This window comes from Ochotona princeps, chromosome 1 (assembly GCF_030435755.1).
Source record: "Ochotona princeps isolate mOchPri1 chromosome 1, mOchPri1.hap1, whole genome shotgun sequence".
Classification (NCBI taxonomy): Eukaryota; Metazoa; Chordata; class Mammalia; order Lagomorpha; family Ochotonidae; genus Ochotona; species Ochotona princeps.
In genome coordinates, this window is record NC_080832.1 from 99,930,514 (window position 1) to 99,954,187 (window position 23,674).

At 37.4% G+C, this 23,674-nt stretch overlaps 1 protein-coding gene across 1 annotated transcript in view; it reads left to right on the forward strand.

Annotated features, from left to right (window-relative positions):
• The window catches only part of CRISP1 (cysteine rich secretory protein 1), a 55,295-nt gene that overhangs the window by 13,937 nt on the left and 17,684 nt on the right, over positions 1-23,674 (forward strand). Inside the window, exons 2-3 of the mRNA XM_058669713.1 lie at positions 11,500-11,722; positions 22,088-22,155. Coding sequence (XP_058525696.1) covers positions 11,500-11,722; positions 22,088-22,155 — 291 coding nt within the window. The remainder of the gene's footprint in view (positions 1-11,499; positions 11,723-22,087; positions 22,156-23,674) is intronic.

Below are 23,674 nucleotides of genomic sequence, written 5' to 3' on the forward strand. Positions count from 1 at the left end.
CGGTTTATGGAAAATGTACATTATTTTAAAAATGGGGTTCAAGTTTTTCGGGACCAAAGTAAGCTTGCTTTTAATTACACTTTTCCATAAACTTTATTAAACAAGTTCCTATACACTTTGCTCACAGAACATTTTTTGCCACGTTGCTATATATGTCAGATCAAAGAACAAAGCACTTATAATGTATCTATAGTAATAGATACTTAACACTAAAGACAAGTTTCTCAATCTTACATCTGCACATAAAATATATGTATTTTTTACTTATTTATACTGATAAGTAAAATACATAACAGAATTTTTTTAACTAGGAAAATCTGTCTGAACAGACAAAATAAAGCTTGATTGAAAGTAACAAATATTTTTCCTGTAGTTTAATTAAAAACAAATCTGTAATGCCATTTTGCAACTGTCTACTCACTAAATGTGATATTAGTTTCATTTATTTTACAAATACCTGTAAAATAAAACAATAATAATAATATTTAATAATTATTATATTTAAGTATCAGTTTAGTTCATTTTTATGCATGGAAAATAACATGCTTTAGCAAATGCATTTTAGATTCAATTCATTTACCACAAGTGGCCATACAACAACCATGGCTATGTATGTAGAATACACTAAGTAATAAGTTGTAAGTTAACTGGTCGTAATACTATGGATTCCCAGTGGCATGTGGGGACTGAAGCAAATCATAACTTTTACATCCTTCTGTTTAGAATAAATCGCACATTCACCAAGCCCAGCAAGCCTTTTTGATCACAAGTGCTCTACAGAGACAGTTCACATACCACACAGGTGCTAAATATAATCTACTCACTTGGGTAGTCACCTTTTGCATCAGATGTACTCATTAGCCTCAAACGAAGCTTTGGCAGCTCTATGTTAGTGAGGGAAAAGAGATTTTTAGTGGGGCATTTGAGCCCAAGTCGAGGTTAACAAGCCTTGGCTTCCATTACTCAAAGGATTGCCAAATCTAGTTGAGAATATGACCTGCCATGGTGTCACCACCTCGCAGCTGCTACATGCTGACAGTAATCTATTTGGGAGCTAAGTGTCCTAACACATAGCAATTCTTCATGATTTATTTTTGGCATATCTCCAAGTATTCATGAGCATTGCCAAAAAAAAAAAAAAATCAGTTAATCCTATAGGAATTTTTAGAATGGAAATTAATTATTTCCCTAGTTATGATTATTATGTAGTGACAGAAGGCAATGAAGCAGGAACACTTTCAGTCAAAATAAACTCTTATTAATTGAATATTTGTAAAACATTAACAATGATTTTATAAAGTATTCTTGGAAAAATAAGAAAAGCTCAGAAGAATTGCACCATACTAAGCACAGAAAAAATTTATCTTGCCTGATTGCTCTGTACAGAAAGTCTATGGCCGATCTGGAATAGTCTTCATTTGACCCCTGTTTAAAAAGGACAGTCCAGAGATATCCTGCTAATCATGTGTCACGGGATGTTTAAAACCTGTTCGGAAAAGCAAAGGCAAGCATTTCTGCCCTCTAAGTTGAATCCTTCAATTGCTAAGATACTTAAATCCTAATTTTTTAAATCCTTCACTATATTTATAACATGCAAAAACAAAAAATTTTGGGCTTGGCAGCGTGGCCTAGTGGCTAAGGTCCTTGCCTTGATCCCATATGGCCGCTGGTTCTAATCCCGGCAGCTCCACTTCCTCTCTATCTCTCCTCCTCTCAGTATATCTGACTTTGTAATAAAAATAAAATAAATCTTTAAAAAAAAAAGATTTTACACTGATCTACAAAAATAGGAACATATACAGGTCAAAATTTATTATTAGCAAAACTTATAATTTGTGGACCATTTAGAAAGTGAGCATTGTTACAAAATTTGAATTAGACTATGAATGATTAACTTACATAGCATAACTAAGTAATAAGTTGGGCTAAATCTTCTTTCAAAGTACGAGCTCTATTATATTTATTTTACATGTGAGGCAAAATTAAGATATATACCATAATAATTCTTTCTTGAAATCAAAATATTATTTCAGTGACTTACATATCAATGAGCTACAGAGGTGCTCACAAAATACTTTGACTGTTTCCCTTAGTCCATTATGGCTGAATTGATAGCAGCTACAACCTTCAAACTCTGAGTAAATGTGACACATGTTACTTCTGGGCCTAGAAATAAACTGGTAAACAGTACTGTTTATTTCTTCCAAAGTCACAGTGATTCGAGCTCCCACATGTTCAAAAAAAGTTCAAGAAAAATGCATGTGATGAAACAACTACACATACATTCTAATTTTAAAAGTTGCCCTAAAATCAATGCATCTTTTAATTACATTTTTTCCAAAAATTCTTTGAAGTACACTAGCATGTCCTGAAATCAGGAAGATTTAAATCCGATCTCTACTACTTACAAAGTGGTACTGGATCTTTCACCTGAAAAATGAGAGTAGAAGTGAACATTAAGTGACAACATATATGTATGTTGCTGACAATTTTACAAAATCAGAGACTATTTGATGTCTTTCAATCCTTGAAACTTTTTAAGACTAAACTTTTTAGTTCAGGGAACGTAAAAAATAAGATGTTCTTTTAAGATTTATTTAATTTTATTTGACAGAATCCTAGAGAGATCTTCCATCTGCAGGATTACTCCTCAAATGGCTGTAAAAGGACAAATGTGGGCCAGTCCTGAATTTAGGCAACAGAAAGTTCCTCTGGATTTCCCAGTGGGTACACGGACCCAAGCCCTGGGACCATCCTCCTCTGCTTTCCCATGTCATTAACAGGGAGCTGAATCGGAAGCAGAGCCATCAGGATTGGACTTTTTCTATAGGCCAAAGGGATACAATACCACAAGTAGAAGTTTAATAAGCTACACCACAGTATCAGCTCCAGAGAAACGAGTTTTAAGGTGAGCCATTTTCATAATATAGTCAAGCTTTCAACAATGGCATGATGATGCTATTTCCTTACATGAATATAACTCTAGAACTGATTTTGTTCTAAATGTAGGCCATACACTTTACTACTCATTAAATTATAGATTGCAGAATTGTAACTTCATGGCCCCATGGTAAAATATTTAGCAATTATTTGGTTTTTGTCTATCAATTTTAGAAGGAACACATTTTGAAACAGGAAAAGAAAGTGTGAGAGGGTAATATTGCTAAGATTCCTTAAATTTTAGGATGCCTTTGTACAAATGAATATCAAAAACTAGCAAGTGTCTGAATACTGCTTCCATTTGAAGAGTCTTAGAAGAATAAGGTTTCTATTCTTCAGTGCGGCTATTCAGATTTTACCTCGTATTTGTAAGACTCACATCCTATTCTAGTCTGAGTTACATCAAGCTATGCTTGATTTCCTAAATCACCCATATTCACTGATATTTCCTGCCCAGCAGGAAGTTTCCCATTGTGAATCTTGGGATAATGACACCCCAACATGGAGGACAGAGTCATTTTCAGAGACAAATAGAGAGGAGTTTGGAAGGTAAACCTTCCTATTCTCTTAGGAGACGCCCATCAGATATAAATGGACTTGAGCAATGGAAAAAAACCAAGGAGAAAGGCACTGAGCACTTGGGTGAGGCTCCATGTGCATCCCCAATTATCCCATGGAAGTTTTCCATATACAGTAGCCAAAATTTACATGTATGCTTACTCACATGGATTTGACTACTTCCAACTTTCCTTAAAATACCCTTATAAAGTCTAAATTCAGTTGTCAAATGATTCCCTGAAAAGAAATTTATTAATGTCAAATTTATAACTTGACCCTAAAATTTCTGATTGATGGCTTAAAAGGAAAAATGTTATGTTTTTTAGAAATTATCCCATGTTTCTTACGCGTCTGAAGGTTTTCATACCATAAATTAAGCTGAGCAAGACGTTTAAGAAATTCTGTGTTTTGGTAGTACATGAAATATATCCATCATAATGCAAACAGTGGGTCTTTTTATAGCTACCATTATACTTAAAAGGATTATTCTTTACTGTTCCCTGATGCATCAGTAAAATATGGCAGCATTTTTACAGAGGCACCCTTCTGTTCAACAACCATTGTTTGTCTTTACCTAACAACTAATACCAGTGCACACTAGCAAATGATCCTTGAAATAATGACCTCATATTGTATGAGGTTCAGGACAGCTGTTTTGGAGTCTTTAACCATGAACTTGTACCTCTCCCGGCTGAAGGCTGCTGTGGCCTCTGCCATTGCACCATCTGCTCAGCTCTCACTCCAGCAGTGCTATTCTTGCCTTGCCACCATCTGTCTGGTTATCTCAGATTCCCATCTGCACTATTTATTGTCACCACTAAAATTTCAGCACTCTCCAAAGACAGGGATTCTGTAATCATTTCTCCTTTTGGGTTTAGGAAAGTCCTTTGTGGAACATCTATAGGGCACACATTTAAAAAACGCCTTTTTTAGGATGGGCATTTGATCTAGCAGTTAAAATTCAAGATACTGGGATAAGTGCCAGCTCCTACACAGTAGTGCTTGAGTTCAATGATCAAGTACCTCTCTCTAGCAGGAATTCATCTTTTTGCTGTCTCTAGGAGCCTCTACAGTTAGGATCTTACTAGAACTCACACACACACACACACACACACACACACACACACACACACGTTCTGACTAGTTTAGTTTGCTCTCTTTCATTATTGATAGTAAACTAATCTGACTACTCAGTATTAAACAATACTGAAATAATTAATACTTAGATAATTAATCAGTGAGGAACAATGACATTTTTGGATAAAAATTTAATTTAATAGTGGGCAAATACACACAAAATTATCAGACATTGGACCCTGCATGGTAACCTAGCAGCTAAAGTCCCTGCCTTACATGCACTGGAATTCCATATGGGCAACGGTTCTAATCCAATTAGCCCCGTTTCCCACTCAGCTCCTTACTTGTAGTCTGGGGAAGCAGTCTTGGATGGCACAATAGCCTTGGGACCCTGCACCCGCATGGGAGACCCAGGCTCCTGGCTCTTGGCTTTGGATGAGCCCAGCTCTGGCACTTCAGCCACTTGGGCAGTGACTGATTGGACGGAAGCGCCTCCTTTCTGTCTCTTTCCTGTCTGTATATCTGACTTGCCAATTATAAATAAATACATACATTTTTTAAAAAATCAGATATTATTCATGTGATTCACTCATTTTGCTGATTTTTAAATAATGACATTTTTAACTGTAGTTTTGTGGAGTCCCTATGGGGGTGAGGGGATTGGAGGAAACTACGCGAAACATTGAAGGTGATTTTGTGACACAAACCCTGGTTTGGATTAGGCGAGAAAACATCATGCAAGAATTCTTACATCCCCAAGCTCAATGACTAGACCTCGGTGGCTTGCAGTTGTAAATGAACACTGGGACTGAATCCTGCTGAGAATCTCTGCTGAGAACGCTCTTTTAGGACGTTAGACAGTGAGTGCTCTTAAGGTTAATGTCTTCCTAGAATCATTAGGGAACTTTAAGAACACATACAAATTGGAATGTCTCTGCAGAACAAAGAAAAGATTTCTTACTGTAGCAATGTAGGCTAGAGTTTCTTCCCTTTTGCTCATGTAGAATGCTTGGGCATAGTAAGTGAGAATAAAGGGTTCAATTTAATCTGTTTAGAACAAAAGCCACTGAAAGATAATTTTTGAGGAAGGAACTAAATAAACTAAGTTTTTTAAAAGACTTATTTATTTTTATTGAAAAGTCAGATATACAGAGAGGAGGAGAGACAGAGAGGAAGATCTTCCGTGCGATGATTCACTCCCCAAGTGACCGCAACATCCGGTGATGTGCTGATCCGAAGCCAGGAGCCAGGAGCTCTTTCAGGTCTCCCATGTGGGTGCAGGGTCGCAATACTTTGGGCCGTCCTCAACTGCATTCCCAGCCCACAAGCAGAGAGCTGGAAGGGAAGCAGGTCCGCCAGGATTAGAACCGGTGACCATATGGGATTCCAGCACGTTCAAGGCGAGGTCTTTAGCTGCTAGGCCATGTCGCCAGGTCCATAAACTAAGTTTTAATGTGATTCAGTATCTTAATTTCTACATACAATGAAAAATATGCATATGAATCCTAAAAGCTGTACAAGACTATGTAATGGTGTGATAAAAGTCATACTATCATTCAAACTAGCCAAAACTAAGCAACATGCATATTGACAGTCTAATGAGTTGTGTACTTTTTAAACGTATTTTATTCAAACCTTAGAATAATTGGAATGTTATTACATACATCAACATAAATAAATACAGAACCAAAAAGAAAAAGCTAAGCATAAAAATATTGTATGACTTTACTCCTGCAGAATTCAAAATTGTGGGCCTGGCATGATGGCGCAATTGTCTGTATCCTTCTTTTGCAAGCACCGGGATCCCATATAGGTGCTGGTTCATGTCTCGGCTGTGGCCTGGGAAAGCAGCATAGAAAGGCCCAAGTCCTTGGGACCCTGGACCTACCTAGTGATCCAGAAGGAGCTCCTGATTCCTGGCTTCAGATGGGCTTGGCTCTAGCTACTATGGCCACTAAGGGAGCTAGCCAAAGGAAGACCTTTTGCTCTGTCTTTCCTTCTCTCTGTAAATCTAACTTTCCAATTGCCCCTCATAGCTCTGGAAACCACAAGTCTGAAATCAAGGTATAGGCAGGCCATGCTACCTCTGAAGTCCCTAGAATGAAACCCACGATGCTCCTGTGTGTGCCTGCAAACTGTGCTTCTGCCAGTACTTACATAACCCCTAATTCTTTCTCTACTTTACATGGCCAACTTTTCTGAATCTTTGTCTTTTTTTCCTTCCGTCTCTTAGAGTTATCATTGGATTTAACTTCCAACTAGATAATCTACAATAATTCTTAGTTCAAGATTCTTAATTAGCGCTTGTGAAGCCCCCTTTCCCAAATAAGATTACATTCAGTTTCCAGGCTGCAGGATGTAGTTTACCACTGAACTGATTACATGTGGACATATTCATTTTGTAAATATACATGGAGCTACATGCTGAAGATTTGCATGCTTTTCTCTTTATAAATTGTATTTTACAAAAAAGTAGGAAATGATTAAGCCTCTCCAATTTATAAGCTCTCCAGTTGTGTAAATCTTGAATGATTTTGTGTATATTGAACATTAGAATGAAAAGCAATAGTTTCTATGTTTTTTCTGACCATGAAATGTACCAAGTACTTTGTAACCTGTTTTGTTATACTAATAGTCCTGTCCCCACATAATAGCATTAGTCACATAGAATTAAAGCGGAATAGGGGCTGATGTCATGGCATAGTATATTAGACCACAATGTGCAATACTGGAATCTAATACAGATCCCAGTTCAAATCTTGGCTGTTCTACTCCCAGTCCAACTCCCTGCTGATGGCCTGAGGAAAGAAGCAGAAATGAAGCAGCTGGTTGCATGATCCATGAAATGATTTTTAAAGTGATATCCTGAAGGAAACTTCTCTTTCTATTTATGATCTGAATTAAAATTGCCTCCCCCAAACTTATTCAAGGCTGTAACTCTTTATTTGTGTCTTAGATTATTGATGTCAGTATATGTTAGTGTCTATGCAGAGAGGTAAAATCTGGACATCAAATTAGTTGGAAAAGTTGCATTTTATCAAGTAAGTGGACTAAGATTGAGAAACAACTTTAAGGAGTCGGCATTGTGGCGTCCCTGGTAAAGTTACCCCTGTGACATTCACATCAACACTGGTTCTTGTCTCAGACCCTGGAAGCAGGATTTAGGAGAATGTGGCCTTGATTTCAACTCCATTTCTGCCCGGCTTATATCCTCAGTGAGCCTGCCCATTTTCAAAAGCTATACTCTCTCTCCCATTGATACCAGCAGGATGCTCTGGTGATGCCAGCAGAATATCACGATGACCCAATTTCAATGTTATTGGTCAGCATGAATCATTGCCCTTCTTGATGAACTTCCTTTGAAGCATTGATGTCTTGGTCATCATCCTGTGCCGGAGTCCAGCTCCGGCTGAGGTTCGGAACTCGTGAAGGGTGCGTGGAGTCGGCGCAAAGAGAGAATAAAGAAAAAGACAGACCACCAGAATTCCTTGATGATAGTGGACCATGCAATAAAGCTGTCCACTTTATTTATACAGAATCAGTCAAACTCTGGCTCAGACTTTTTACGTCATGGTCAAGTGGATGTTTCTAAGGATAATTCTGCCATTTGCTTTACCTAAAAACAGTAGAAGTTCCTACTACAATTCTTACTCTACAACTTAATCTTGTATCACAAAGAAAAGGAGACCCTAAAGATCAAGGAAAGAATGAAACCCTAAATATAGGTCCCTTGATTAGCATAAGGTCAATGGAGACAGCCAAGACAGTAGGAATAATAGAAGGCCCTTTTGTAAGACATTATTATTGACATTAACCTCCAAGCTCACATTGTGTAAAAAACCAGCCTCACAGTAGCAAACAATGCCTGGATGGATTAGAATTCTTCCCAGGGTGGTCCGGTATCCATGCAAAGGAAGGTGGAGCTGCATTCAGGTGGTTGTGGAGGCATCCGCCCCGGCCCTGCCGTATAGTGGGAAGTTCCTTGCAACCCTGCCTACAATGGAACAATACTCTTCACACCATCCTGTCCCCCACATCCACTGCACGGACCCCAACAATTCTGTATCTATTTTCTTAATCCATGAAAGTTCTAAAAGGAAGAGTCCTTGCTAGCTGGAAAATTGTATTCAAAACTGCATTCATCATCTTCTACATCATCTGGCAGTATTGACAGCTATTAAACATTTTAGAATAAATTAGTGTATCATATTAGAAGGAAATCAAGCATACACTTTCTTTGGTCATGAATACAAATGTTATGGTTCCTCATTCATAGAACTTGATGATCATTTCAAATCAAAATCTCTGTATTTTTTGTCTGATTTCTGTCTCATTTGAAGTTGCAGATTATTACAGAGATGACAGTGTAACTTTTTGTTTGAAAATATCCAGATTATTCAGACACAATAAAATCATTTTATCATTATACTAATGCTGGTGGACAATATTATTACTATTCTTTATGCAAGCAGAGATATACAGTGGAACTCATCCATGTAAGTCACAGCACATTTGGACTCAGGCTTTTTGACACCTTAATCCACTCTTAGAAGTCAACTTTATAAATTGCTACAGATGTACCTGTCTCAGACTACTATTTGCTATCAGATTCAACTATTATCTTAGTGCTTTCTCTTCCCAAACATTTGGTCCTTGGTAAAATTGTTTTCTAACATAACCTGCTTACATGTATTGCAACGTCCAGTGTCAGCTCAACCATGGTGGTGTGATGATTTCTGTCTCCTTTCAGTGTGTGTTCTGTCTTAGCAAAAACAAAAGGCATTGATTGATATGTAATTTGCAATCGTAAGGAAATGTAAACATTGAAAAGTGTTTTGGGCAGAGTTGAATTTGTTAGAAACACAAACTAAAGTTTACATAAACCCTTGTAAAAGTTGAGGATTATTTGAAGCAGAAAACAACTTTAGAACTCAAAAGCAGCCAATATAGTTTGATGTCCCAGCAGTTGAGAATAATAAATTCTAGCACATACTTACATGATTATATAAACAGGGTCTCCAGAATGCGGCTTTGGGATAAGTGACCAACGTCAGTAGATATTTCTTCTGAAATATTATCGTAGGCTAGCTCAAGGTCTCATCTATCTTAAAGTCCCTTTTCCACAGAACTCTCATGACTTCCCAGATTTCTTCGTTTCTCCTTCCCCTCACATTTTAAGGTTAAAAGTGATTAATGTACTTACCATTTCTGGGTTATGAATATTTTTTTCTCATGCTCCACTCACATATTAAGAAATTATCACTAAAAAATTCTTCTCTAACTACCTAATTTGTGTATTTCATTTATTTCTGTTTTTTAAGATTTATTCATTTTTATTGCAAAAGCAGATTTACATAGAGAAGGAGATACAGAGAGAAAGATCTTCCATTCGCTGGTTCATTCCTCAAGTAGCTGAAGTGACTGGAACTGAGCCCATCCAAAGCCAGGAGCCAGGAGCCAGGAGCTTCTTCCAGGTCTGTCATGCTGGTACAGAGTCCCAGGACTTTGGGCCATCCTCAACTGTTTTCCCAGGCCACAAGCAGGGAACTGAAAGGAAACTGGAGCAGCCAGGATATTAACTGGCACTATTATGGGATCCCAGCACAGGCAAGGTGACAACTTTAGCCAGTAGGCTACCGTGCTGGTCCCATGTCATTTATTTCTTATCGACTTTTATTCTGATTCAAATTCCAAATAAACTCTAACTCTCTACAGTATATATATTTTTAAAGGAAGATGCAATTGTTATGCTTAAAATTGGCTGGGACTTTTTTTTTCATATGGTACAGTTTATTTATTTTTCTGTTTTTAGCCCATTCACGCAAAACAAAAATACCTTAAATTAGATCAATTGTAAACAGCAGAAATCTATTGATCATACTCCTGAAGGCAGAGAAGTCCAAGTTAACGGCATTGTCATATTCAAAATTTGGTGATGGTGCCAGTTCGTCATACCTGGTATACCCTCTAATTATGTCTGCAAATGGTGGGAGGGGCAAAACCACATCCTGCAGCCCCTTTTATGAGGACATTAATTCCATTCATGATGTTATGAGACATACTGTACAAAACATCACCAAAGTCAATTTAGAATTTGGGGAGTTTTATTAACCACTTGTGACTGCCCCCACTCAGAACAGTTCTGAAGGTGACAAACCTGAGCTATCACGGCAGTGAGCTTTTAAGGAACAAAACTCACATTCTACTGATCCTTATGCTGGCAAGTAAACAAGCAAGTATATAAAAACTACAATAAGCAGGTTAGAGCCAAGATGGGCAATTCTACAGTTATAGTTACAGTTTAACTTCTTGGAAATTGGTTCCATTTTTCATGGGGCTCAGTTCCCTGTACCTAGTTCCTCCTTTCTTGGGGCCCAGTTCCTGGGAGTTGGTTCCTCCTTAGGGGAGGAAGGTCAATCTAACCCAATGGGTGACTGTTGTGTGCACTCACTCTAACATTTCACCCTGTTACAATGAGGGCTCACCCTGAATGGTGTATGGTTTCCCAGAAGGTTCCATTTTCTAATATGGTGGAATTAAGTTTTAAGTTCCAATAAACGAATGTTGGCAGGATATCAACCTTTAAACCTCTGCATCTGTTTTCGACCTGTTTTGGATGTGATGTTGAAAAACATTTACTCTTGACAAACATCAGCGTCTACTGATGTCCTCCTGACAGAGAAAAAATCTAAGCCTTTGTTTAAATAAGAGACAGGAAAAGCCAGTTCCAGAGTTAAGAGTACAGGAGTCTATGAGAGCAACTTCTATGATGTCTACAACAATCCTAATCTTCTGATACTTATGCCCTTTGCTTATGCTCTTTAATAACTAAATCAAATTTGTCTCTGATCATGAAAAGCAGCTTCTCAACTGGTTTCCTAGAATACATTGCTGCGCTTATTGTGCTCTTGTTCACTTCACCAGGTACAAGACATGGTCTCAGACGGTCAAAGCTCATTCTGGGGAACAGCTAAACCTCTGCACCAGAGAACAAAGTCAGCCTGCAAGTCATTTGAGTGCATCAACCTGAAAGCAATTAAGCCATCAGAGAGGAAAATATTTGTAGCCCTAACATCATCACAAGTAAGGAGATATAACACAAAACTGCTCAGTCATGATATTGCAGAACTTCTGATCTCCAGAGAGGGTGAGCAAATATATTTAATGTTTCAAGTTGTTAAGCCTTGGGATTGTTTCATATAAGAAATATACAAGCAAAATTGAATGTAAGAGCATTTGGGTATTGACCTGCATGGTTGAATACAAAAGCCATATTATAGGATCACAGGAGGACAGTGTTCAATGATAAGGGTTTCTTAGAATGCCAGTTTTTTTGGTTTGTTTGTTTGTTTAGTTACTTCTTTGGCAATGACATGACAGATGTTTGGATGTGATAATATCTAAAAATATGTGAATGTAAGTTTGTGGGAAAGTCTAGAGTTATTGATCCAGAGTACATTGCAACATAGAAGATTTTGAAACTTAAAGATGATTTTACCAAACACTGCAACACAATATCCAGATTCAAATCACACAGTCCTCAGTCAGGGTATGAGCACAGAGAAAGAAAAAGGAGAGAGGCTATCCAGCCACAAGAGGATGTAAGTAAATGTAATGAATCAGGAAAAAACACATAGAAATGGATGTAGACATGAATGTATGAAACATATGAGGATGATGATTTTTTTCATGATACATGAAAAAATGGATATTATGAAACATTTATCATGCACTTCAACAATTTTGCCCCAAAACAATCTTTAAATGAGCTTTCTAAGGTACCCTCATATGAGTGCGTATCAACATATGTGTGTCTCACAGATCAAGTTGAATCTTGTCCTCAGAGTATGACAGACATAAAATACCTGTAAATCTTTTAGCGCAAACATAATCAATTCATGTTTAACGAATGGATGCTAGTTATTTCTTTCACTGTTATATGTTTCTGCTTTCTAAAATCTTTAGTAGCCAAAATTGAGTGAGTAATACTTTAAATCTTATATAAATCATTACATATATTTTTTAAAATATGGTATACTAATAATTTATTCCTCATCTGTGGTCTGATGGCTGCCTTACATGGAAATAATTAAAAATATTCTATTATGCTATATTATAAGTAAGCATGGATTTTAAGTTTTTTCACATCAAAATAAACATCATTAAATTTCATTTTCCACAAGCTTTTTGAAATATTCTAAGGTCATATGTTACACCAATATGTCATTTTGTTTTGTCCTGGGGAGAAAAAAGTCAGAGCAGAGCATTTCCTACTTAGCTAAAAAGCTGAAATAGAACAAGAACAGTCAATGACAATAGAGATCTGAAGAGAAGCAGCCAACTGGCACACATATTTGGAGCTCACATGCAATCAACTTATTCTTTGCTTTGCAACACTTCCCAAATTCTTTTAAAGCCATATTTGAATCTGGATAACAATTCTATATTATATCACTGATATAAATAGAGAAAGCATTGTGTTGGGTAGAGCAATGCCAAGAATTGACAGGACCAACAGACAAAACAATAGCAAATAACTTTCCATAAACATTTGACTTGCTGTTGAATCAACATTCGTTTTTATTAACAGCAGTGTAGCAAGAAATAGATGACAATCATATATTTCCAATATATAAATCATGCTGATTTGGTGACGTTAACAGAATTCTTTCCATTATTTTCCTTACAATGTGGAGAGAAAAAAAACTTACTCAGTAACTTGTGAGTTTTATTTCAGATATTGTGTAAAGTTCTCTGTTGACAAAATGTTAAAAATTAATTAACAGATAAACTTAGGTTTGTTTTTGGTTTCACAACATCTCCCTCAACCAAAAAACAAAAAAAATCTGGCTATATGTGTGCAATTTTTAGTGCTAGTTTTCCTTTCTGGGTGTTTATCAGCAAGACCAGAGAAGTTTGTCTTAAAAAGCTCTAATATTTCTGCTTTTATCTTCTGAATTCTGCTGCAACAGTAACACATTTTCCACTGGCGAGTTGTTAGGCACTTCATGGAAAAATTGAATAAATTTTTTGGTTTACAAGGACAACAAAGTAACTTCAGACAGAACCAGAACAACAACAGCAACAAAAACAACAACAACAAAGATGGAAAACTTGGACAGAGGATCTTTTGAGCTGTCCAAACTTTCTGCAACTCTTCCTCCTCCCATCAGTCTCCAATCTTGCTTCATGTCTCCGACGTCTTCAGGTTAATGTTGGACTCTATAAAGCACATACTTCTTTAAGTTCCACCTCAAACCAACTGTATTTGGCAACATTTTCTCTATGAACATTCTCTGCTCCCTCACTTCCTTTTCAGTTTCCATTGCCATTCAACGAACATGTTCCAGTCTGTGAACCATTCTTCAACTCTCTGCTTTAGAAAGTTTTATGTTCAGAAATCTATCCCCCAAGCTAGAAATCACATTCTTCTTCTCATTTCCCCATGGTTTTTTTTTCATACATAATTTAATGGATTAAATTGACTCTAGTGAAGAAATCAAGAGAAAAAGTCAATGGGAGAATTTAGGAAAGAATGTAAGTACACACTTCAAATGACACCAGATTTTCATTTAAAAAGATACTTGATAATTTCTGTCTTGCTGATATAAGGTAGTCTTATCATTTAGATCTTCAGACTGGCTCAGCTCCAGCCATTTTGGTCAACTGGGGAGTGAACTATTGGACAGAAGATCATCTTCTCTATCTTTCCTCCTCTTTGTATATCTGACTTTGCAAATCTTAAAAAAATCTAATACATCAAATTTATATTATATAAAAACTCTAAGAATACGAGTATTTAGAACGTTCACCTAAATGAGTACAGTGCTAAAAATACCTATGTATGAATTTCAAAATGTTTGCACCAAAAGAAACCTATATTTTAACCACATCTTGCATGAAGTGTCTTGCATACTCTCATGTTAGCCTTTTGTGTGTGAAATAACATTAAGAAGGAATTGATGCTAATAAAATGATGCCATTGATTTTTCTGTAATACTTCTGTGCCTTTTTTTGTGGTTAAGAAGCTGTTTACTTGTTTCATTGAAAGGGCCTACTTACCATTTAGGTTTGCGGTCCTACCAACAGTGGAGAATTGTGTAGCCTATCCTGGCAGTTAACCCTCGACTAGGCTCTGGAAGTTATCCTGTGCAATGGTTGTAAGATCACATTCCTTCAGTTCTACCCTCTGACTCTCAACTTTTGAAAAATGCATAGGTTTATTTATAAATGTATGTATTATTTATTTATGTGTGTATTTATTTTAAGGGCAGACTCGGAGGGATTCCCACCTGCAGGCCTCAAGAACACCGAGTGGGTAAGGCGACAATGTTCTTCAACTGCACAATGACCGAGGACAGTCTGATGGAACATGGCTGGATATTGTGAACCAATTACAAACTTATAATATAGACTAGGAAAAGGGGAAGACAGAGGGTGGTCCCAACAGTCCCCCCACCCAACAATGACATTGTAATTGGCTAGAAGGCATGTCTCTTCCTTTAGACGCTCCAGTCATGTCACAGGTCATGTTAGATACCCTTGCAAGGTTTGAACCTGTGTCTCAGGTCATAGGCACACCCACCAGGTAGCAGGCAGAGATCCAGGGGCAATTTCCCACAGCAGACTTACGACAAGAGAGAGGAGAGAGAGAGAGACATCTTCCATACTCTGATTTTCTCAATAATTGACCACAATGTCTGGGACTGTGCCAGACCAAAACCCGGAATCTGGAGCTTCTTCCAAGTCTTCCACATCAGTGCAAGGATCCTAGCACTTGGGCTTCCAATCCTCAACTTTCCCAGAAACACTAATAGAGTGGAGCAGCCAGGACTCAAACCGGCACCCATAGAGGAAGTCATGTTGTAGGCAGTAGTTTAACCTATTGTACTACAGTGCTAGCTTCTGTATCCCAGCTTTGAACTGTATCTCCTAGAACAACCTAAGAGCACTAAATATGTATTTTAATAACTCTAGGCCTATGGGACTACCTTTATAATTACTTGGATTCAATTCTCTTCCTAAATTCTGAATACATTTCTCATATCCTATAAATGTCTTTCTTCATGTGTAAACTTTTTCCTCAGCTGTCCTTAGAACTTTGTCCTAAGAACTCATTTCTTCATGTAGACGAAATTTCCCCAAGGATCTATGTGAATATTGAACAATAACAATAAAACAGTGTCCCATTAAGAGCAGATTGTGGCATTCTGAAAAGAACATTAGTTAACATTAGTTGCTTTATAAACTCCTCTGAGTTTGAATAACAACTGTATCTCCCAAACATGTTGGATGTCATTGATTTTCAGAGAATTGTAGGTTTTGCATTGTCATAGAAGAGAATACTGTTAGTATGATTTTTAGCATATCTTATTGAATTAAATTAATGGTGTGCGTGTCTTGGTATTTTTTTTTTACTGGATGTTGTTGTTATTATTACTATTGTTATTGTTATTTTACAATGTAATTCCATAGGCTCTGGGGTTTCCTCCCTCCCCAAGGCTTCTCCCCAACTAATTCCCTCAATATTATTGCAGTAGGGTAGTCCTTCACAGTCACATGTCCATCTCTCTTAATGAAATATTTTAATAGTCCAGAAATAAATTAATTTTTAAAATATTAATCAAATATATATCATATGTTCTTGGAAATAAATTTATATGCACATCATCTAAGAAGAGGAAAATCACATGGTTAAATACATTTTTATTTCTGGGGCTCAAATTTCATGATAATTCATGAAAAAAGACCTACAATAGTAGAGGCATATGTATAAAAATATGATCACATTACTTATACTGAGAAATAATGAACAGTATAAAAGTTGAACAAAATACTAAGCAAATGATAAGCTATTTAAAATGTCAAAATACTGCTGATAATTCAAATACAGAAACTACATACTAAAAAACATCATAAAACTTTGTATAATGATGTTTTATGTTTTCAAATGTAAATCCAACCAGTTTTGCACATAGGGAAAATAACTAAATATCAAAATTTCAGTTTTCTTTCTTTTTTAAGATTTATTTATTTTTATCAGAAAGTTAGATTTACATAGGAAAATCTTCCTTATGCTGGTTCACTTCTCAAGTGGCCAAAATGGCCAGAGCTGAGCTGACCTGAAGCCAGGAGCCAGGAGCTTCATCCAGGTCTCCCACACAGGTTTAGTGACCCAAGTCTTTGGACTGTCCCCTGTTGCTTTCTTTGGTCACAGGCAAGGAACCAGAAGGGAAGTGGAACAGCTGGGACATGAACTGGAGCCCATATGGGATCCCAGTGTATGCAAGGTGAGGACTTAAGCCACTAAGCTACCGTGCCACACCAAGCCTATGTACTTTTGAAACATAACTGAAGTGGATCGTAATGGAAACATCATAACAGCCAAGATAATAGGTACATATCATCCCCAAAAATTTCTGCAGAAATTGCACTTGTAGAAATTATAGAAAGCTCTGTGATACTAATAGCTTAGTGAGTACTTATGTAGTATGCATGCTGTATATATGCACTTCACGCTAGCAAATATGCTTCATACACGGAGTTCAATATATGCGTATGTATATATGTATATGTTGTAAGTACTAGTGTGTGAGTACAGATTAACCTGCTATATTTGAGAGCCGCCTTTTTACCTTTTTTCCATTAATGAACACAATAGAACACCAGAATTTATGCCATTCTCTATGTGTCTGCAGTGTCAGGATACACTTAAAATGCGGAAGATGGATTTGTGACTGCTGTTGAAAACTAAACTATTGTTACAATATAGGAGAAAACAGTGAGGTGGGAGAATGAGTGTGGGAGGGGAAATTCCTGAGCCTAAGGAACTGTATCTTGAAAAACAAAGAAGGTATATAACAAAAAAAAACCTTGAAACTTGACTGGACAATAAGATGCTGGACTCTATGTTTGGTATACGCTTGCAATGGGGGAATCTCAACTGAACTTGAGCTGTGGTTATGCAACAAGGTGGAGGAATCCACCATGGTGGGAGGGTTTGGGGAGAGGTGGAGAGAACCCAAGTATCTATGTAACTGTGTCACATAATACAATGTAATTAATGAAAAACAAAACAAAACAAAACAAAAAAAATTTGCTTTACAGCATTTGGTAAAATTAAGTATGAGAATCAGATGAACGTATACGTATTTTTATCACCATAATACTGTGGCTTTTAGGTTATAATAGTCTACGAACCTTTGCAGAGAGAAAAGCAAAAGTGCACAAGACGCAAAAGAAAAATAAGATGCGAGAGAATCAAGACGGTGGAATAGGGTAAGGACACGTTTAAACAGACGGAGAAATATTAGCCAGTGTGAAGCATAGAGGACACATTCGAGGAAATAGGAAAGGATAGAACAACAGCAGAGGGATACCTGGGCATTGACAGACACAGGAAAGTAGCTGACACAACGGGTGGTGTTGCAGTGACTGATACCCCAGTGGCATTCAGCCAGAGGTGATTTGAATTGCATCAGCAGCCAGAAATATACCAGCAACCAGGTGGGAAGGGACTTTCACCGGGACTCAGAAGGTGAACCCAAACAACGAACTGCCATCCTGCTGGTCTGTTTGATTTGACCAGGAACAGAGACATAGCGGCAGATCCTAGATGGGCAGTGGGAAAACAGTGGATTTCACAACCTAGTCAGCCGCCTAGAGCCGCATCAGGCATCATTTTGTTTAAGAAGGCAAGGGCTATGGACAGTAGTGCGTTTGCACTGACCTGGGAGTGAACTCATTTCTGGCTCAGCTAACTGCAACAACATGGCATCCTACAGGTTCCATCCAAGATAGGTCTGGGTAGCCCTCAGACCTGAAGTCCAGCAGATCAAGAACTCTACATTTTGTACAGTGTGGAAAAACGTTGAGACTACAGGGACAACAGTGAGCTGCGCATGCGCTGAGTTCGTAAGAACTTGCTGAGCTCGTTGCATTGCACTGGTCCCACAGGGAAATAATACTGACTATGGCGTCATATAGGTTAAAATAGGTTTGTGTGATGCTCAGACCTAATGGTCAACAGGTTCCAGAAAGATCACTACCAACAACAACCTAGCTATATAGGACACCTGGTGTCTCCCTAATCCTGAGACCTTCTGCAGCAGGAAGTGAGAGAAAGGTTGTACAGACAATGGTGCAATCTCAGCACAATATCACAGGAGGTGAAGTCCGGTGAGCCAGGAGCTGGGGCTATGGAGACCACGATGGAAATCTAACATAAGAACCCAAACCTGGAACTCAGGGGAGGGAGTGGCACAACTGATTGCAAACAAAGAGCCATGTGCCAACTGCAATAAGTAAAAACAACCTACAGACTTGTAGGTGACACAGCTTAGAAACCTACCCTAAGGAGAAGAACATGCTAACCAGAAGTACAATGACAAAAGCAAAAGAAGAGACAGAAGCACCATGAATATTACTTAAGACTACTCTGCAAAGGAGCAAAACCCTTTGGCAACCTCAGAGTTCACCAAGGAATACATTGAGAAAATGGGGGATACAGAATTCAAAACCCTTGTTATAAAACTTTTTATCAACAATGAGAAGCACATAAAGCAGGCATTCAAGGAATTCAAGGAATATGCAACACTGGAAATGAATCAAGTGAAAGCTGATATATCAGAAATTAAGAATACAGTAGAGCAAATTGAAAGATTTGGAGAGTCTCCAAAGTAGAATGAAGGATGCAGAAGAATCTCAAAACCAGAAGATATTTCCTGTCACCAGGGGGAAACAAACAAAAAGCTGGAAGCAGAGCTGGATCATACTAAAAAAGAGGTAATCAAGAATTGAAAGACACTATTAAAAGGACAAATATAAGAGTTCTGGGAGTCGCAGAAGGTGCAGAAAGAGAAGCTGGGATTAAATGTGTATTCAATGAAATAATGAGGGAAAAATTCCCTAATTTAGAGAAAGAATTGGGAAACAACATCCAAGAGGGTTACAGAACTCCCAGTAAGCTTGACCAAAAGTTATCTTCACCAAGACACGTGATCATCAAGCTCTCTTCAATTAAACATAAGGAAAAGATACATAAATGTACACATGAATATAATCAACTGACATAAAGGAACGCCAATCAAACTCACAGGATACCTGTCACAGGAAACTCTACAGGCCAAAAGAGAATGGAGCGACATATTCCAGATTCTAAATGTAAAAAATTGTCGGCCCAGGATAACATACCCAGCAAAACTTTCCTTTGTCTTTGAAACTGAAATAAAATTTTTCCACAGTGAAGAAATGTTAAAAGAATATACCTCTTGCAAACCTGCCCTACAAATGGTACTTAAAGATATTGTCTTAACAGAGAAAAAGAATAGCACCCATCAAAGCCAAAAGCAAATGCAAAGAACATCCCAGTAAAATAACAACAGAAGACTCAATCAATGCATAACCCATTGCTGAAGTGACAGGACTAAATTATCACCAATTCACATTAACCCTGAATGTAAATGGCTTAAACTTTTCAATCAAATGTCATGAATTACAAGACAAAATTAATCTATATGTTGCCTACAGGAGACTTATTTCATCAACAAAGATCAGCGGCAAACTATATCTCACAGATTTTGATTTTTTTTGTTAGTTTCACCTCTTCAAAACACTTTCTTCTGATTCAATTCTTCATTGACTCATAGATCATACAGTAGTATCATTTTCTTTAAGAAGGTTCTTGATTTTCATTTCTTCAGTGACACATTAGTCATTCAGTAGTATGTTTTTTAACTTCATGGTGTTGTTAATTTCTTTTTTTTTTTCTTCCTGTTGTTGATTTTGTTTTGTGGCTTTTCATTTAAAGGGATGTATAGTAACTGTGTAATGGAGACTATTATATCCAGATGTGAAGATACAATGCAGTATGCATCTCTACTTCCAGACTAAAGATGGACTACCAATGAAACTGTTTACTTTATCTGGACAACAGGATGCTGGACATCCTGCTATTGTCCATGCCCACAATGATGGACATAAGACTGTGTATGAAGAGCTGTACAATAGTAATGATATAGGGGAACTCAGTGAGAGGGGAGCGGATAAAAGAAACCCCAGGGCCTGTGGAACTGTATCATAAAATGATAATAATAAAAAGAAGTAAAATTAAAAATTAAAAGAAAAATAAGCTGTGATTGTTTGGATGAGTATGTTCCCTGAAAGTACCGATTTGTGGAATTCTCCTCTTATCCATTGTGTGAAGCAGAGTGCAGGGAAAGTTTGTTAGCAATGGTAAATGAAAAGGGATTTAGTGCAAATCATTCTCTTGGTCCATAAAATATTAATTTCTGTAAAATGAGAAACAAAACCATTTTTGCTAAGTAGCAGGACAAATACAAAACCTTGGTAAATATGAGAGGTTACCAGGTTTAATTGTAAAACTTAAATTTATCATCATACTAGTGTTAGCTAACAATATCAAGTGAAAATAAAGGGGAAGGTTGCTTACTTTTCTTTTCCTGACTCGCAATAATAATTACTCACAGAATCATTTTCATCTAGTACAACCTATTAAGTCAAATACAAAAATTACTAAGATCACTTCTCTTCTTTATAAGCCATGGGGAATTCCAATCTCATCTGGCTGTGATCTCATGCTAGTGTCCTCTTGCACAGATTGTCTTAAATCTGGTTTCTTAAAGCATGTTTTAGTAGTTTGTGGTTTGTGAGATGAACAAATAAGATGGACTCGCACTGCATGAAAATCAAGGGGTCAGCACAGGAACTCTAGAGGGAACGGTGTGTCTTAGACTTCCCACTGCCAGAGACCGCTTGCCTTAGCTTGTGGTCCTTAGCTATTCAGAATCCAAAATGCATCACTGGCATTTTCCCTTCTGACTCTGACTTCCGCGTTGAAGTACCTCGGAGTTTACATTGCATCCTTTTTGTAATCTATAATAATAGTCCCACTTCAAATCAATCACTTGATTTGCAATTTGAATCACATCTGCTGCTTTGTTTCACAACATAGCGTATTCAAAGGTTCTAAAAACTGGGGTCAATATAATTGCATAGCAAGTTAGTTAGTCCCCTGACTGCAGTACCAGCGTCCCACGTGGACACCAGTTTGCCTCCCAGCTGCTCCATTCCCATTCCATCTCCCAGTTTAACAATCTGGAAACCAGCAGAGGGTGGCCCAAGTCCTTGGCTTCTGTACCCACACTGAGTACCCAGAAGAATCTTCTGGCTCCAGCTCAGACCACTGTGGCCATTTAGGGAGCAAACCAGCATATGGAAGAAATATCTAAATAAATAAATAGATAAGTAAGTAAATAAATAAATAAATATTCTGAAAAATTAAGACAACTTTATTTTGGGGAATCCATTATTCTTCTAAGCACAGTTCCACATTTCTCTATTATTAACTAATATAAAGTATTTAATCTGAAACTGTAGGTGCCTTTTTTTGCAAGAAATCCAAACATGTGTAAAAGCAGTTTTAAAGGCTTTAATACAAAACATTATTGCATGAATTGAAAGTGATATAAAATTGTGTTACTTTTCTTTTCAGGGTTGGCAATGAAATACTTCTTGTTTTTGGCTGCTGTCTCTGGCTTCCTGCCTGTTTTGACCCCAAGAGTATGGAATGATTATATGCTTCTTCAAATTACTTTGTAGATAAAGATAATATTTAACTCTGTACAACAGGAGGGCTGCAAGCACAGTTATGAAAGTGATTTCACCAATTATTCCTTTAGTTATCCCAATAGTCCTATTATAAGAATGTGATTCTTAATGCACTGCTACAGAGAAAAGAACAAAAAAGAATAGTGAGGTGAAGGCATAGGCCAGGGTTTAATGATAAAGTGTGGGTGTGTCCTGAAATCAAATCTCATCAGTGTATAGTTTTATGGTTCCATGCATTTTTTATTATAAATAATAATAATAATAATTGTGACAAAAATCTCAAAATAAAAACTAGGAGTATAAGAACTACTTCATCAAATCTATCCGTAATTCAGGCATTTTTAATATGAAATGTAAACTCCAACAACTTTTTTTTGTTCTGCTTCATTTACTCCTAGATAAGTTGAATATATCATTTAGCCTTTATTACCATAACAAAATACTTCAGACTGGTTACTTATAAAGAAGAGAGGCTATTTTGTTTCATAGGATCTGAGGGTGCAAAATCCAAAGTTGGAGTTGGGTGGTCACCGATTCAACCTCTAGTAACCGGATTCTTACCGACAGAGTTCAAAGCGTACAGTCCTTTATCAGGCAAGAGGCAGAACGTGGATTTGTCCACAACTATCATCTGTGATCAATCTCCCTTTTTAAAGTCACAGAGATTCAATCATGAGTGGTTTATCTGAATGATCTGATCCCATCTTTTTTAATGTTTAATTTTTAAAATATTCCTTACATAATTGAGAGATGCATGCTCATGTGAGCCTCTGATTAGGTGTGGAGGAAAGTGGGTCTGATAAATGTTTCATTTTTTTTCTCCCGTGTCTGTAGGGGAGTAGGGAGGGGGCCATTTCTTGCAGTCAAACCACATCAGCAGCCAGTGATAGTGGATGGTCATTCGATGATGCCCAGAGACCCCAATGTGGAGAAGAGTGTTCAGAGGGTATTATTTAAGTGGTTTTGAAAGTTCTAAGAAATTGTTGGTTTTGTTGTTTTAGGGTTGAGAAAATTGCTCCAAGGTCTATTGATTGACAAATCAATACACTTTAGTGTATCTGTAGACCCAAGCACATGCTGTGGAGCTTGGTCAGGAGAATTGTCCAAACTGTTCTGCTTTTCATCCTCTGATGAGGCACCTGACATCCCCTGCTGGCGTGGACGATGGCCAGCATTCCCCCTGTGTGCATCTGGACATACTGTCCACCGCACAGGTAGTAGCAGCTGAGGAGGCTCAGCCCCAATGAATGCACTCCAAGATCAGACCACACATCTGATGATTTTCCCTGTGGCCAGGGTCTGAGACCAGCAGTCTAGTTGGACAAACCCCTGATTAAATCCAATCTTAACCTCCAAAGGCCTCAAATCTGTGTAACAAGTAGGATTAAGTTTCCACTCTCTCGTTAGCATTATTTGCTTTTAGGATTTAAACTCCTGTATAATAAAACGGTCAAATAATGGCAATCAAGAT